This window comes from Labrus bergylta, chromosome 19, assembly GCF_963930695.1.
Source record: "Labrus bergylta chromosome 19, fLabBer1.1, whole genome shotgun sequence".
Lineage (NCBI taxonomy): Eukaryota > Metazoa > Chordata > Actinopteri > Labriformes > Labridae > Labrus > Labrus bergylta.
In genome coordinates this window covers 13,704,656-13,716,805 of record NC_089213.1, presented here as the reverse complement: position 1 = coordinate 13,716,805, position 12,150 = coordinate 13,704,656, and the positions used below count along the sequence as shown (strand labels likewise).

General features: G+C 41.0%; 1 protein-coding gene across 3 annotated transcripts in view; it reads left to right on the top strand.

Moving 5' to 3' along the window:
* LOC109990889 (growth factor receptor-bound protein 10) overlaps positions 1-12,150 on the top strand; it is a 45,256-nt gene that overhangs the window by 17,999 nt on the left and 15,107 nt on the right. For 2 of the 3 annotated variants that reach the window (XM_020643157.3, XM_065948480.1), the window contains 2 exons: positions 8,177-8,333; positions 11,425-11,540. In XM_020643157.3, coding sequence (XP_020498813.1) covers positions 8,177-8,333; positions 11,425-11,540 — 273 coding nt within the window. Of the gene's footprint in view, positions 1-5,170; positions 6,775-8,176; positions 8,334-11,424; positions 11,541-12,150 lie in introns of those variants that run through there. The other variant, XM_065948481.1, reaches the window with a different exon arrangement.

The window sequence follows — 12,150 nt, the reverse complement described above, 5'->3', positions numbered from 1 at the left end:
CTTTACTTTCCCCCCAGTGTTCTGTTTTCATTTGTCAACTGCTTTAAATGTTGGTATTTATACTCGTTCATCTCCCTGAGGATATAAATCACTTAGATGATCTCTTAATGCAGCATTATTAGGTCAAAATCTCAATTCATTCAAAACTTCGACCAAGGCCTGGAAAAATGATAAAGTTCCCATCAGACACAGCTGTACTTTGAATATTTGGCTATTCATGCTGATTCATGCTAATAAGCACAAGATATTAAACTTACCATTAAAGGGAGAACATAACCTGCTAGACATGAACATGTTTGCATTGTTTAAACTGTGGCTGTGTAATAAATCAGATCCAGTATTACTGGTCTGCTTCAGCGTATGCATGTGCTCTAATGCTCTAATGCTTCAAATGAGCCATGACTAGTCTTGGGTTGATTAAATGAAACCTTCACTGATCAGATAACTTAAGTTCAGCAAGACAAGCAGCAGACTGGATAAGATTTGGCCTTTAGCTCCAGTGATTCTGTTGGCATGCAATGTTGTGTAATGTCATATGTAAGCCAACAGAAAGGCTCTACGAAAGTGAAGTATATGTACAGTACACATGCATGTGTGCAGGTCAGTTTTATTTGTGTTGTCTGAAAAGCACCGAGAAGTGCTTGCACAACAACGCAGACAAGAGTCTTCAGACATGCCGTGCGTTGGTCTGCAGAGATGGTTGCATTGTATTTGCATTGGCATGGATTTATCAGAGGATCTCTCTCCCTGCAGCTGTAGAGTTGGAATCTGAACATTCTTCCCTAAGCTTCAGTCTTTCTCAAAGCTTATATTATGAGTCAGTAAAACTGTGCATGTGAATGACATGACAGGTTTATGGCCCGCGTTGCCCTTCATGACCTAAATGGATTAGTCCTCAGGGTATCATGAACAGGCTATAGATGTGACACTGCATTTCTGTCAGAAATTAGGAATAAGTGTATAAATAGCCATTTTAATATAAATAACTATGAACCTTTACTGTGGGTCTAGAAGATGCAAATGCAAAAGATGCTAATCGAAAGCACTCGATGTAACCCTGGCAACAGCTGTGCACATTTCCTGATTTTTTTTTTTTTTTTTGCATAATTACTAACATCAGGAATGAGCCCAAGTGGCAGAGAGACCATTCCTCAAACAAAGGACTCGTGTTCAAACCCACTTCTGTTGGCGAGTATCAACCCTGCTGAAGTACCTTTGGGCACTTGGTTCACTGCATGGTTCACCGAGGTTAATGACCTTGACCTCTCTGTGGAATACGCTAAGAGAAAAATGGCTTTTGAATAATTAAAAGTGATGTGGAAAAAGTCAGTTTCTTGTAATTTTGTGAAGCAGTGTGTGATTTGAGAACTGATAAGTCTGGAGTTTGCAAAAAAAATTCAAAAAGTCAAAGCAGATGATTAACATAGATTTCCAGTCTTGGTCTGTCAATTTCTTCAGTCAATACTGAAATACCGTAACAAGTATTTTTTGAGGTTCTACATGATTTAGTAAAGGTGTTTAAGGTCCCCTGAGGATGAACTTTTTGCCCCAAACATGAAGTTCACCTAATTTTGATGACCCCTTAACCTTTCATCAAATGACATAATCCGATCCTAGATATTTCAAATAGTCAATTTATATTTGTATTTTATATCAGAATCAGAAACGGGTTAGTGCCAAGTAGGTTTACACTCATATGTAATTTGACATGGTGTTTAGGTGCAAGAATAATGACACAGAAATATATGAAAAATAAAGTAGACCTAAAGGGCTTATAAACAACAGTACTGTATCAATAAAGTTTATCTTTATCTTTTATCTTTACTGCTGTCAATGAAAAGTAGGAAAAAATATAAAAGCACAAAAAAAGGAATACAAAGTCCGACTGAGGACGTCTACAGTTCATTTAGCTCAAAGCACATCCATTTCTTTTTTTTTTATTTCTTTTTGGGCTTTTGTGCCTTTATTTGAGAGATAGGACAGTGGATAGAGTTGGAAATCAGGGAGACAGAGAGTGGGGAATGACATGCAGGAAAGGAGCAACAGGTCGGATTTGAACCTGGGCCGCCCGCTTGGAAGACTACAGCTTCCATACATGGGGTGCATGCACTAACCACTGCACCACCAGCGCCCCAGCACATCCATTTCTTAAGTACAGCCTTACAGAGGGATCGTTTGAAGTCGTAGATTTCTGGAGCTAATGTTGTGATGGTGTTTTCAGATGTTTATGTTATTTTTAACGTTTTAAAATTGAAGGTTTAGTTTTTAATAACTGACACAGAGTCAGATATTAGTTTTTGAGGCTATATAAACTGTGTGATTAAAAACAAATGGAAGACAAAAGCTCAGAGTCACACTCTCTGTTTAACAGACTGCTACCTCCCCCTGTGTCTGTGGTCAGCTGATGTGCTTCTGCACGCAATGGTCTGCTGACCCACTGCATTCAGATCAGGTGCATGTGTGTGTCTGTCTGTGTGTGTGTGTGTGTGTGTGTGTGTGTGTGAAGATGACAGGGAGAGTATGTTCAGCAGAGTGAGATTATAATGACATTGACATATCAGCTTTTTCACACAGATACTGAGTGACTGTGGTTTCAGTTATTAGTTTTCAGCAGTTGAAATTGTGTTTTGTTTACTTAAAGGAAGTCACTTTTACCTGGGTGAAAAAAAAAAAACCTTGGAAATCTGAGTAAAAGTCTTAATAAGAGAGTGTGTGTGTTGTGTGTGTAATAAAGATTTAGAGAACTCTGAGTTCCTGCCAAGTACCTCATGTTTCACATTCCGTGTCGATGTGATGACGTAATAAAGTGATTTCTCAGCCAGTACTGTATATAGTGCTTAGACACATGCATGAACGCACGTCTAGAAAAACAGAGCATCATTGATACTATAGCCAGTACATTGGCTTTCCTTTATGGAAACCATTCAAATACAGTCAGATAATATAGACAGATGGATGTGAAGTTTTTCCTGAGGTTATTTACTTAAAGTACATCAGCATATGATTTCAGCACAGTCATAGTGTTTAAACCATTTTTAAAAAGAAGCTTTTAAAATGGACATGAGATTACATTTTGATTCCTTAGGAGAGCTTTTACATCATATTTTGTTTCTTGGTGTTTTATCAAAGAAGATCAATAATATCCTCTACATGACCAAATATGCAGTAGGTCTGAGGATTGAGAGCTCAGTGTGTTCTGCACCGGCAAATTAGATGAAAGATAATGAGTGGATGAGCTCCTTGCACGGAAACATAAATCACTGTGTTAACATTTCCGCCTTATCTACTCAAGTTTGTTTTTCTTTGATATTAATATCTACCAAGATGAAATCTAGTTTATTTTCTGTTTTAAAGGATTGAGCTCACCTACACTCACATGACTGTATTTAGTCAAACATTCAGGTGCACACAGATTTCCTAGAACTGACTTACAGACGGTCTATCTGCATGGGTTTGAGTGTGTTGTGTGTATATTTGTGGAAGTGTGTTTTCTGTGAGACAGTGCCCTGTCAGTGTTGGGAGGTGGGGAGGTGAGCCACTCAGTAAGGCTTTGTGGTGGCGCTCCAGTGAGGTGAAATTGAGTTTGGCCTGTCTGCCAAGCTAATCAGCTCTGTCTGCTTTGAAACCCGACCACTCGCAGACATGAAAGACGACTGATGATGTAAGTCAGCGGTGGGAAGTCATCCCTAAACAGCATTCTAATGCTGACATTAACAATGGGTGGGTTCATCTACAGTGGACGCCTGACAGCTGTATGCAGTGTCATTTGGCAGGTTTTATATCAACTAGTATCATCTATTTGGAAAAACAGTCGATAGTTAAAGGACTATAGCTATTTCAATATGCTTTCAGATTTCATGTTGATTCCCAATATTTGCAATTTTATACAATTCTACCATAAATTTAGCAGACAGCAAACAGCACAACACTCTCCCTTGTAAGTAAAAATCTATGGAGGGTCTTGTTGCCGTAATTGATTTTAGTTTTTCAAAGCTAAGAGCTCTGCATGTGAGATCATCACACACAAGGCCCAAGCTTTTGGGGGGAGGGACTTAAGTACTTAGTGAGAGAGCATTTCATTGGACACAATATTGGTAGACATTCCACAATGTCACATAATCCTGCTTACATAGTCAGCAAAAAAAATCAAAAAGGAGAAGAAAAACATGACTCAGTTTACTTGTAAGTTTGACATTAAAGCTGTGCTAATCAGTACTTTCAGATCATCAACAGTAAAAAAAAAAAAAAGGCCACACCCTGAATTTTTAACTGACTCTGCAGCACGGCGTCTTTTAGCTTTGGGTTCTGTCACCTGTTGTGTTTTAATTGTAAGCATTTTTTTCTGATATTTGGTATTGAATTATAAGAAATAATATGAAAATTTAAGAAACAATAATATTCACATTTTCCATCTTTGCAAACCCTTTTTCACATTTCACTAGTTTCACATTATCTTTTGCCACAATGGTGCATAAATAAAACATCCCAGAGCTGATCAGTTGAACTACATTTCATTTCCAAATTCTATCACATCAATGCTGTGGCCTTCCCTACTCCTACCCCCTCTGCTCAAGTCTGCATGGCTCAAGATTGCTTTTACAATCAGTGGGTCGTGTTACCGTGGAATAGACCTGCTCTGGCTTAAAACAACCAGATCACTTGTGTGAGTGTGTGTATGTGCACTTGAGCCTGTTAGCGTGTACTTATGAGTGTGTGCATTTGTTGTGTGTGTGTTGCCTGATAGGTTTAAGGGCCCATAAACCTCTTGGTCAAGTGGGCCTGACCCAGGCGCAGATTATTGTGTTTGACCTCTGACCCCGTACATACTGTGCTTGTATGTCTGTGTTTCTTTGTTTATTGGCATGCAGGTGTCTGTCCATGACCCTTCAATCCAATCTGCTGTGGCTCCAAGCGCTCTTTAGTCTTGTATGTGTGTATGTGTGATTGTGTGTGTGCCTGTGCATGTTGCTATTAGCAGCATAGGAGACCAATAACCCTGTACATTTCTACCCCTCACCCTCTTCTGGTGGAGAGGAAAAGAAGGAAGTGGGGGAGGGGAAAGCAGAGGGGGGGGGGGGGGGGTAGAAAAGAGCTAAGGTGTGTTAGATTTCATCATGTAAAGATAAAACCTTGTAGACGTTTACATAGTTAAGGATGTTGAGGGTAAATGGAGGTTGAAAGTAAATCAAAAAGTTTACAAACAAATGACAGCACAAATAGAGGAAACTGAAAACAAAGGGAGATTTTTTTTTTTCTTCATTTTCTTTTTAAATTGTGGACAAGTTGGCACACTTACTTAGCTCCTATCTTTCTGTTCCTGTGTGCTCATCACATTGCATTATCCTCAAACATATGTACATGCATTGAGTAAGAGCCTTTGTTACACTGCTCCCCAGATGGATGCAAAACAGCCTCATGACACTGGAGGAAAAACATCTTGTAGTTTAGTTGAACAAAATGCTGCCTGAGCTAGTTCTCATACAGTTTACAGTTTACATTTTCCTCCACTTTTATTTGTGTGTATGTGTGAGTGTGTGCGTGTATTGAGCTCAAAGTTCTCATGCACACTGTATTAGGGGCCAGCTGGGTTGGCCTGCGCTCTACACATGAGCCTGATTATGACTCAGTATTGCATTACTGACATTCCTCCCATGGCTCTATTTTCTATTCTTCTTTCCTACTCTCCTCTCTTTTTCTTTATCACCTTCTCCCCCTCTCTCTGTCTTTCTGTTGCCTCTCTCTCTCTCTCTCTCTCTCTCTCTCTCTCTCTCTCTCTCTCCTCTCTAGAGGCATGGCAGATTTGCTGAGCAACCACCCCCCCCACTCCCCCCCATTTGCTCCCTCCCTTGCTACCCCTCCCTTGACCCCCTCAGCAGAGCCCAAACGCTCGACACGTGATCCTTACAGCTTCAGATCGAATCACTCCTCCGTTTTCTTTCGACTGCCCTCTTCCAAACCTCAACCGTCATTGTGCGTTACACATGTTGCTCTGGTCCTAACACTCTTGCATTGCATTTCACATACAGCTGAGGTGCAGGAGGAGGAGGAGGAGGAGGAGGAGGAAGATCAGGGGTATTCAAACCGTCAAACAGCTCAAAGAAAATGTCAGTGGATGCATAAGAATTAGTGTGTCTATCTGTTTGTTCAGTCGTTGTAGTTTATTATTTCTGCCGATGTGCTCGACTGTGTGTGCGAGGAGGGGGGTGTTGTAGGCGTGTTCAAGGGAAAAAGACTCTTACGTTTGTTGCAGCGCCATCAGTAAAAGGAGCTGACAGGGATCTTTTTTTGGGGAAGGGGGGATTAGAATGCAGCCCTTTAGATAAGAGTGTAGAGTACGTGACAGGTAGCAGCTCACCGTTTAAAAATCCGACACTGGGTTAATCCAGTGAGGAGGAGGGGGGGCGGAGGAGGAGGAGGAGGAGGAGGAGAGGAGCTGCAGCTCATACCACTCCTCGCAGCTCAGCCTTTATGCTGCCCAGCACGAGAAGAAGGGGCAGGCTGTCTCTCGCTCGCTCTGTCTCTCTCTCTTTTTCTCACTCTCGTCCTTCCTCTGTCACTTCCTCCCCCCCCCCCCTTACCTCTCTTGCATTCTCCTTGCCAATCTGTGCCTCCCTCCCTCTTCCTGACTTCCTTCCCTCCCTCTCCTGTCCTCGTCCTCCTCCCCTTCCCTCTCTCTCTCTCTCTCTCTCTCTGTCTCTCTGTGTCACTGGAGAGCGTCTCAGTGTGAAAATGCCATCCTGCTCTCCAGACTGTTGCCTCTTTCAGGCTGTGGAGGTAAGAGACGTGTGTGTGTGTGTGTGTGTGTGTGTGTGTGTGTGTGTGTGTGTGTGTGTGTTTCTTTCTTTCTTTCCTGGATGTTAGTCTTCTACTATGTGTGCTTGAGTGTATGTATGAATGTATATGCATGTGTGTGTGTGTGTATGCATGTGTGTGAATCGTTATCAGTTTGCAGTGGAGAGGGTCTTTGCATTTTTTCCTCCTAGATGTTTCGGAAACTTTTGTCAAACAAAACTCATGCGTCATGAAATTACTTTTTTCTTTTTTACGTGGGCGTGTGAGGAGAAAGGAGGGAGTCTTCTTGCTTTGCAGGGGCAAAGAACGCTGTGACGTTGTTCGTTGTTGCATTCGGAGTCTCTCTTTGCGTTTCTCTACTTCCGATTGTGGTATTTATGGTATTTTCAGGCTATCGTTGCTGATGTTTTTTTTTTGTTTGTTTGTTTTGAATGTTTGATTTCATTTTCTGTAATCCTCCAACCGCATCCGGGCCGTGACCATCATCAGCTTTGTGTCTTGTTTTGTGTAGTTTTCAATAGTTGGTCCATGGTGGTTTTGTGAGTGTGCAGGATAGCAGAATCCCTGCTGTGCACAGGGATCTCTGGGGACACACACTAACATACACACGCGCGATTTTCCCTGTTACATTGAAGAAAGCCGTCTCATTGTTCATTTTCTCATGCTCATGTGTGTTTGTGTTGCGCTGCATTTGGGAGTGAGCTCTCCGTGGTGTGTGTGAATCTGCTCATAAAGTATAGTGAAGCAGCTGGTCTATGGTTATCTCCTCAACAATAGAAGACAAATTACACTCAGTTTAAATATCGCTTTAAGTACTTATCCAAAATAGTTCAAAATGGCGCAACAATGGGCGGTCCTTAAGCTTTAAACTGTAACCTGTAGTTCTCCCAAGTTGTGACATTTTAAAGACACAATTGTACACATGCAAATGTGCCTCTATGCACGTTTGAATATTTTTTACTTTCTGAATGAAGACATATTTGCATGTGACAGGAATTGTGTCATTGTGGCTACATGCGTATTTGCGGATATTTGAGCTGAAGTTTGGTGAAGCTGTGGACAAAAAAGGGTTGGTCTGAGAGCACAAGGGCCGGCCAACCTTTCCTGAACGTCATCCATCTTTTTTTAAAGCAGTTCTCATGTTGGAGTTTTGGGATGATGTGAACTGGACTTTTCATGAGTGGACTTGACGACAAATTGGTTATGGAGGTAAAAGTAGCCTCAGATATGTTTAAAATATACTTTTTTTTTTTTTTTTACTGCAAATTGAAATTCCCCAAAAGCAGTTCATGATACATCATATACCTTCTGTGTATTTTACACTTTTTTTTCAGCATATGGAAACATTACTTACAAACTCTGATGATTTCCCTTGTGTCTTCAGATAGTTAAGGTGTGGAGCGAGGATGGAGCCGGTAAAGTGGTGGAGATTCCGGCAGACATGACGGCAAGAGACATCTGTCAACTCCTGGTCTACAAGAGCCACTGTTTGGATGACAATGCCTGGACACTGGTGGAACATCACCCCGTCCTTGGCCTTGGTAAGGTTGTCTGTGTGTATGTAAAGTTAGTGTGCATGCATCAAGGAATGCGTTTGTCACATTGTTGTTTCTATATTCATGTTATTCTTCGCAGAGATAGAAATTATTCTAATTTGTTCATCTCTTTATGTGAACTTGTTAAATATAATGACCTAGTAAAACCGACTGGAAAACTGTCTGGGAATTTCTGACTGAGTACTAAATTGGTTTGAGTTTGGGACTTCTTTGTGTTGTCCAACTTTAAAGCTGAGCACACAAAAATTGGTGAATGTGTTCACCAAGGTTCCATCCTAGGGCCTCCTCTGTTTATCATCTACATGCTCCCACTAGTTCTGGTCATTGAAAAAACAAAATAAGTTCTCATAACTACGCGGATTACACACATCTATATTACAATGGCGCCAGGCGATTTGCATAGAACAAATCAATGAGTGAATGTGCCAACATTTTCTTCAGTTAAACAAAGATAAAAAACAGGGGTTGTTTTTGGAACAAAGTAGGAGTGATTAAGAGTCAGAACTTGGCGTCAGTAAGTAACATTGAAAACTACAGAGTATAGGCAACAAATCTGGGTGTAGTGATGAATATATCAAGAATTAGACGACTAATGTCCCAACAGGACCTGAAAAAAAAAAAAGTGTCAATGCTATTATATGCGGTAGACTTGGTTACTGTAACAGTGTCTTAACCGTTTGTCCTAAAACATCAGTCAATCAACTGTTAATATTTAATATTTAAGTTTATGATTGAATTATATTTAAATGTCCTCTTTTAATGTGTTTTTCTGCCCTTTGTCTTCATGATGATTTTGATGTATTGTGTAAAGCAAGCCTTGTTGCTGAAATGTGCTTTATAAATAAACTTGCCTTGCCTTAGTGGTTCATAAGCAGCAACAAGACTTCTTGTATGACTGACCGCCACCATTCAAAGCCCAAATCCAAACAATAATGCTTTGCAATGCTAACATTTTTGCAGTTTTTTAGGCAAAGTCTGTCATTTGCAAACATGTTTTATACAGAGCAGACTTTGATACAAATCAGTAAAAACACAATAAGAAGCTCCCTATGTTACTTGAGAGAGTGAAAAGGACATTCTGCAAGTTTGAAGAAGAATAAAATGAGTTACCCTCCCTACATTCATGCATGTCTCTCTGTAGTGTATTTTCAGAGGTATATGTCTTTCATGCAGGTGTGTTTCAGTCTTTGATATGTTTGTGTGTGTGTGTCTCTCTTTACCTCTTTTGTGTGTCTTTGCATGAATGTGGATACTCTCTTGTGTGTGCCCTCTGTGCATGTTCACTTGGGCATGGCACAAGCGCTCGTATGCCTTCTATACAGCTCTGAAGGGATGTTTGGTGGATTAAGCATTTTCCATGTTCTGCTCGTATGCCTCCTATACTTTGCTCAAAAGGGGAAAAGGGAAAAAACAAAACACAATGCTTTCACCTTATCGATATGAAGCTTCTTTTTTTTTTTATTGATTTAATTCTCTCTCGCTGGGTCTCTCTTTGTCCTCCTGTGAGGCTTTCCTACTCCTCAGTCTTATTTTTAGAGTCAAAGGATTGCTTTGTGCTTTGCTGCTTGATCTGCGATTCTGGAAAAAAAAAAGTGCACTGGAGAGATGGAATGTGAGGTGAGGAGAGGAAGGGAGAGAAAAAGAGAGAGATGAAGGGAGAGAGAAAGAGAGACACAGAGAGGGAGAGAGGGAAAGATTGAGGGGGGGGAAGGGCGGAGAGGCCTGCACTAAAGCGTCATACCAGAGCCGCAAGGCACCAATCACGGTTCTCTGTTGAACGAGCCCCTAGCCTTCTCAACCAATCAATCTTTTCTTAACCCTCCACAGGAAATTCCCCAGCTTGCAAGCAGCGTGCACACACTCACCCACCCACACACACACACACACACACACACACACACACACACGCATCGCTCACACTTAAAAAGAACTCAGACATTTCCAGCCCCTTAACTGCAACACGAAAACTTTTCTCTGCAAGAAAAGTAATTGCAGTTTCACCAAACTATTTATGTGTGTGCGTGTTTGTGTGTGTCATTTAACCAAACATGAGTTTGTGAGTTAATCTGAAAGAGAGAATTAGTGCCAAACCCTGGCTGCTATCATTTCACATGTGTGGGTAACTGTCCATGTCGATTTGGAACATCCTGTCACTATCAATTTCTAATCGGCCTCACTCTGAGATTGTATGGCTTCAACTTCTAGAGGATCACATTGCACAGAGGCACACAGACACACACACACACACTCACACACACACACACACACACACACACACACACACACACACACACACACACACAGACAATGTATAGGTGATGCACAGAGCAGGTTAGGCTCTGTGTGAGCCCTTAATGTGTGGTTGTGTGTTTGTCTGTGGCTTGTACCTTACTTATGGCCGTGCCACTCAGCAATCAGCCTAAACACATGACATCATCTTCCTGCATGCCCTCCACCAGCTCTTCCTCTCCCGCCTCCTCCCCCCTCTTTATCTCATGCCACTTCTCTCCACCTTCACCTCCCCTGCTGCCTCACAGTAGTTCTTCTTTCCACAGCCCCTCCTCATTTAACCTTTAATTTGTTAACAGGGGATTTTTTTCCCCCTGAATACATTGAAAGTGATATGCCTATTTTGAAAATTTTGCCAGCAACACCTTACAAAAAAAATTGGGACGTGTTCTTGTTTACCACCCTGCTGATTCATCTCCTCTTTTAACAACAATTTTAAGAGTTTGGGAACTAATGAGACCAGTTCCTGAAATTTTGAAAATGAAACATTTTACCTTCCATGCTTGATGTAGCAGTTGTTCAATAGTTCAGGGTCCTTTGCTGTATTTTGTGCTTTATAATGCTCCAATGGGTGACAGGTCAGGACTGCAGCAGGGCTAATCTGTCATCATTGCTTTTAGAATTAAAAAAGGAGAGGGAAAAAAAGAATTGAAATATAGAATACATAAAAGAAGAAGACCTGATTCAAGCAGTGTACAATTGGCAGTGTTTGCCTATAGTAACATACATTCAGATCCAACACTTCTGAGGTGACTTAAACTACCCGTCTCTCCTTGTCCTCATACAGAGAGGTGTCTGGAGGACCACGAGCTGGTGGTTCAGGTTCAAGCCTCCATGGGCAGCGACAGTAAATTCCTCTTCAGGAAGAACTATGCCAAATATGAATTCTTCAGAAACCCCCTGGTGAGTCTCTCGCATCCCTAGGAATGACTTTCTTTGACTAAATCATTTTAGCACTCATTGATACTGCTTGCACACTTTAGTGTTAACATGCAAACACACACAGGCACACGCACACGCACACAGGCAAAGGGTTGTTGATAGCTGAAATGTCATGCAGACATCCAGGACGTTTACAACTACGTTCTAGTGTTTTTAATCCTAATACATCAGGTGCACAGTTTTCTAATAGGGTTGCAAATCCCTCTGAAGTGAAAAGAGGAGGTTTCTCTTATATAATAGATATTACATTCTTAAATATTTATTATTTTAAACAAAATTACTTTTCTGAAACATGTGTTTTTAAAACATAGATTGCATCGTTTTAAAACACATGGTTTCAGAGTACTTAAAACTCTGGCAACCTTACAATCTATCCCAACTAAGTTGCTGCATTAGCATGGTTACATTTGCCAATCAATACCAAACACTAAGTACAGCTGACGCTACTGAGAATTGTGTTCACATTTCAACTCCAACATCAAGTACCATATAACAACCAATCTTCACTTCAACAGATCAGCAGTGCAGTGCAGTTCAGGTTAATTTCCTGAACCAACATCACATTTTTTTG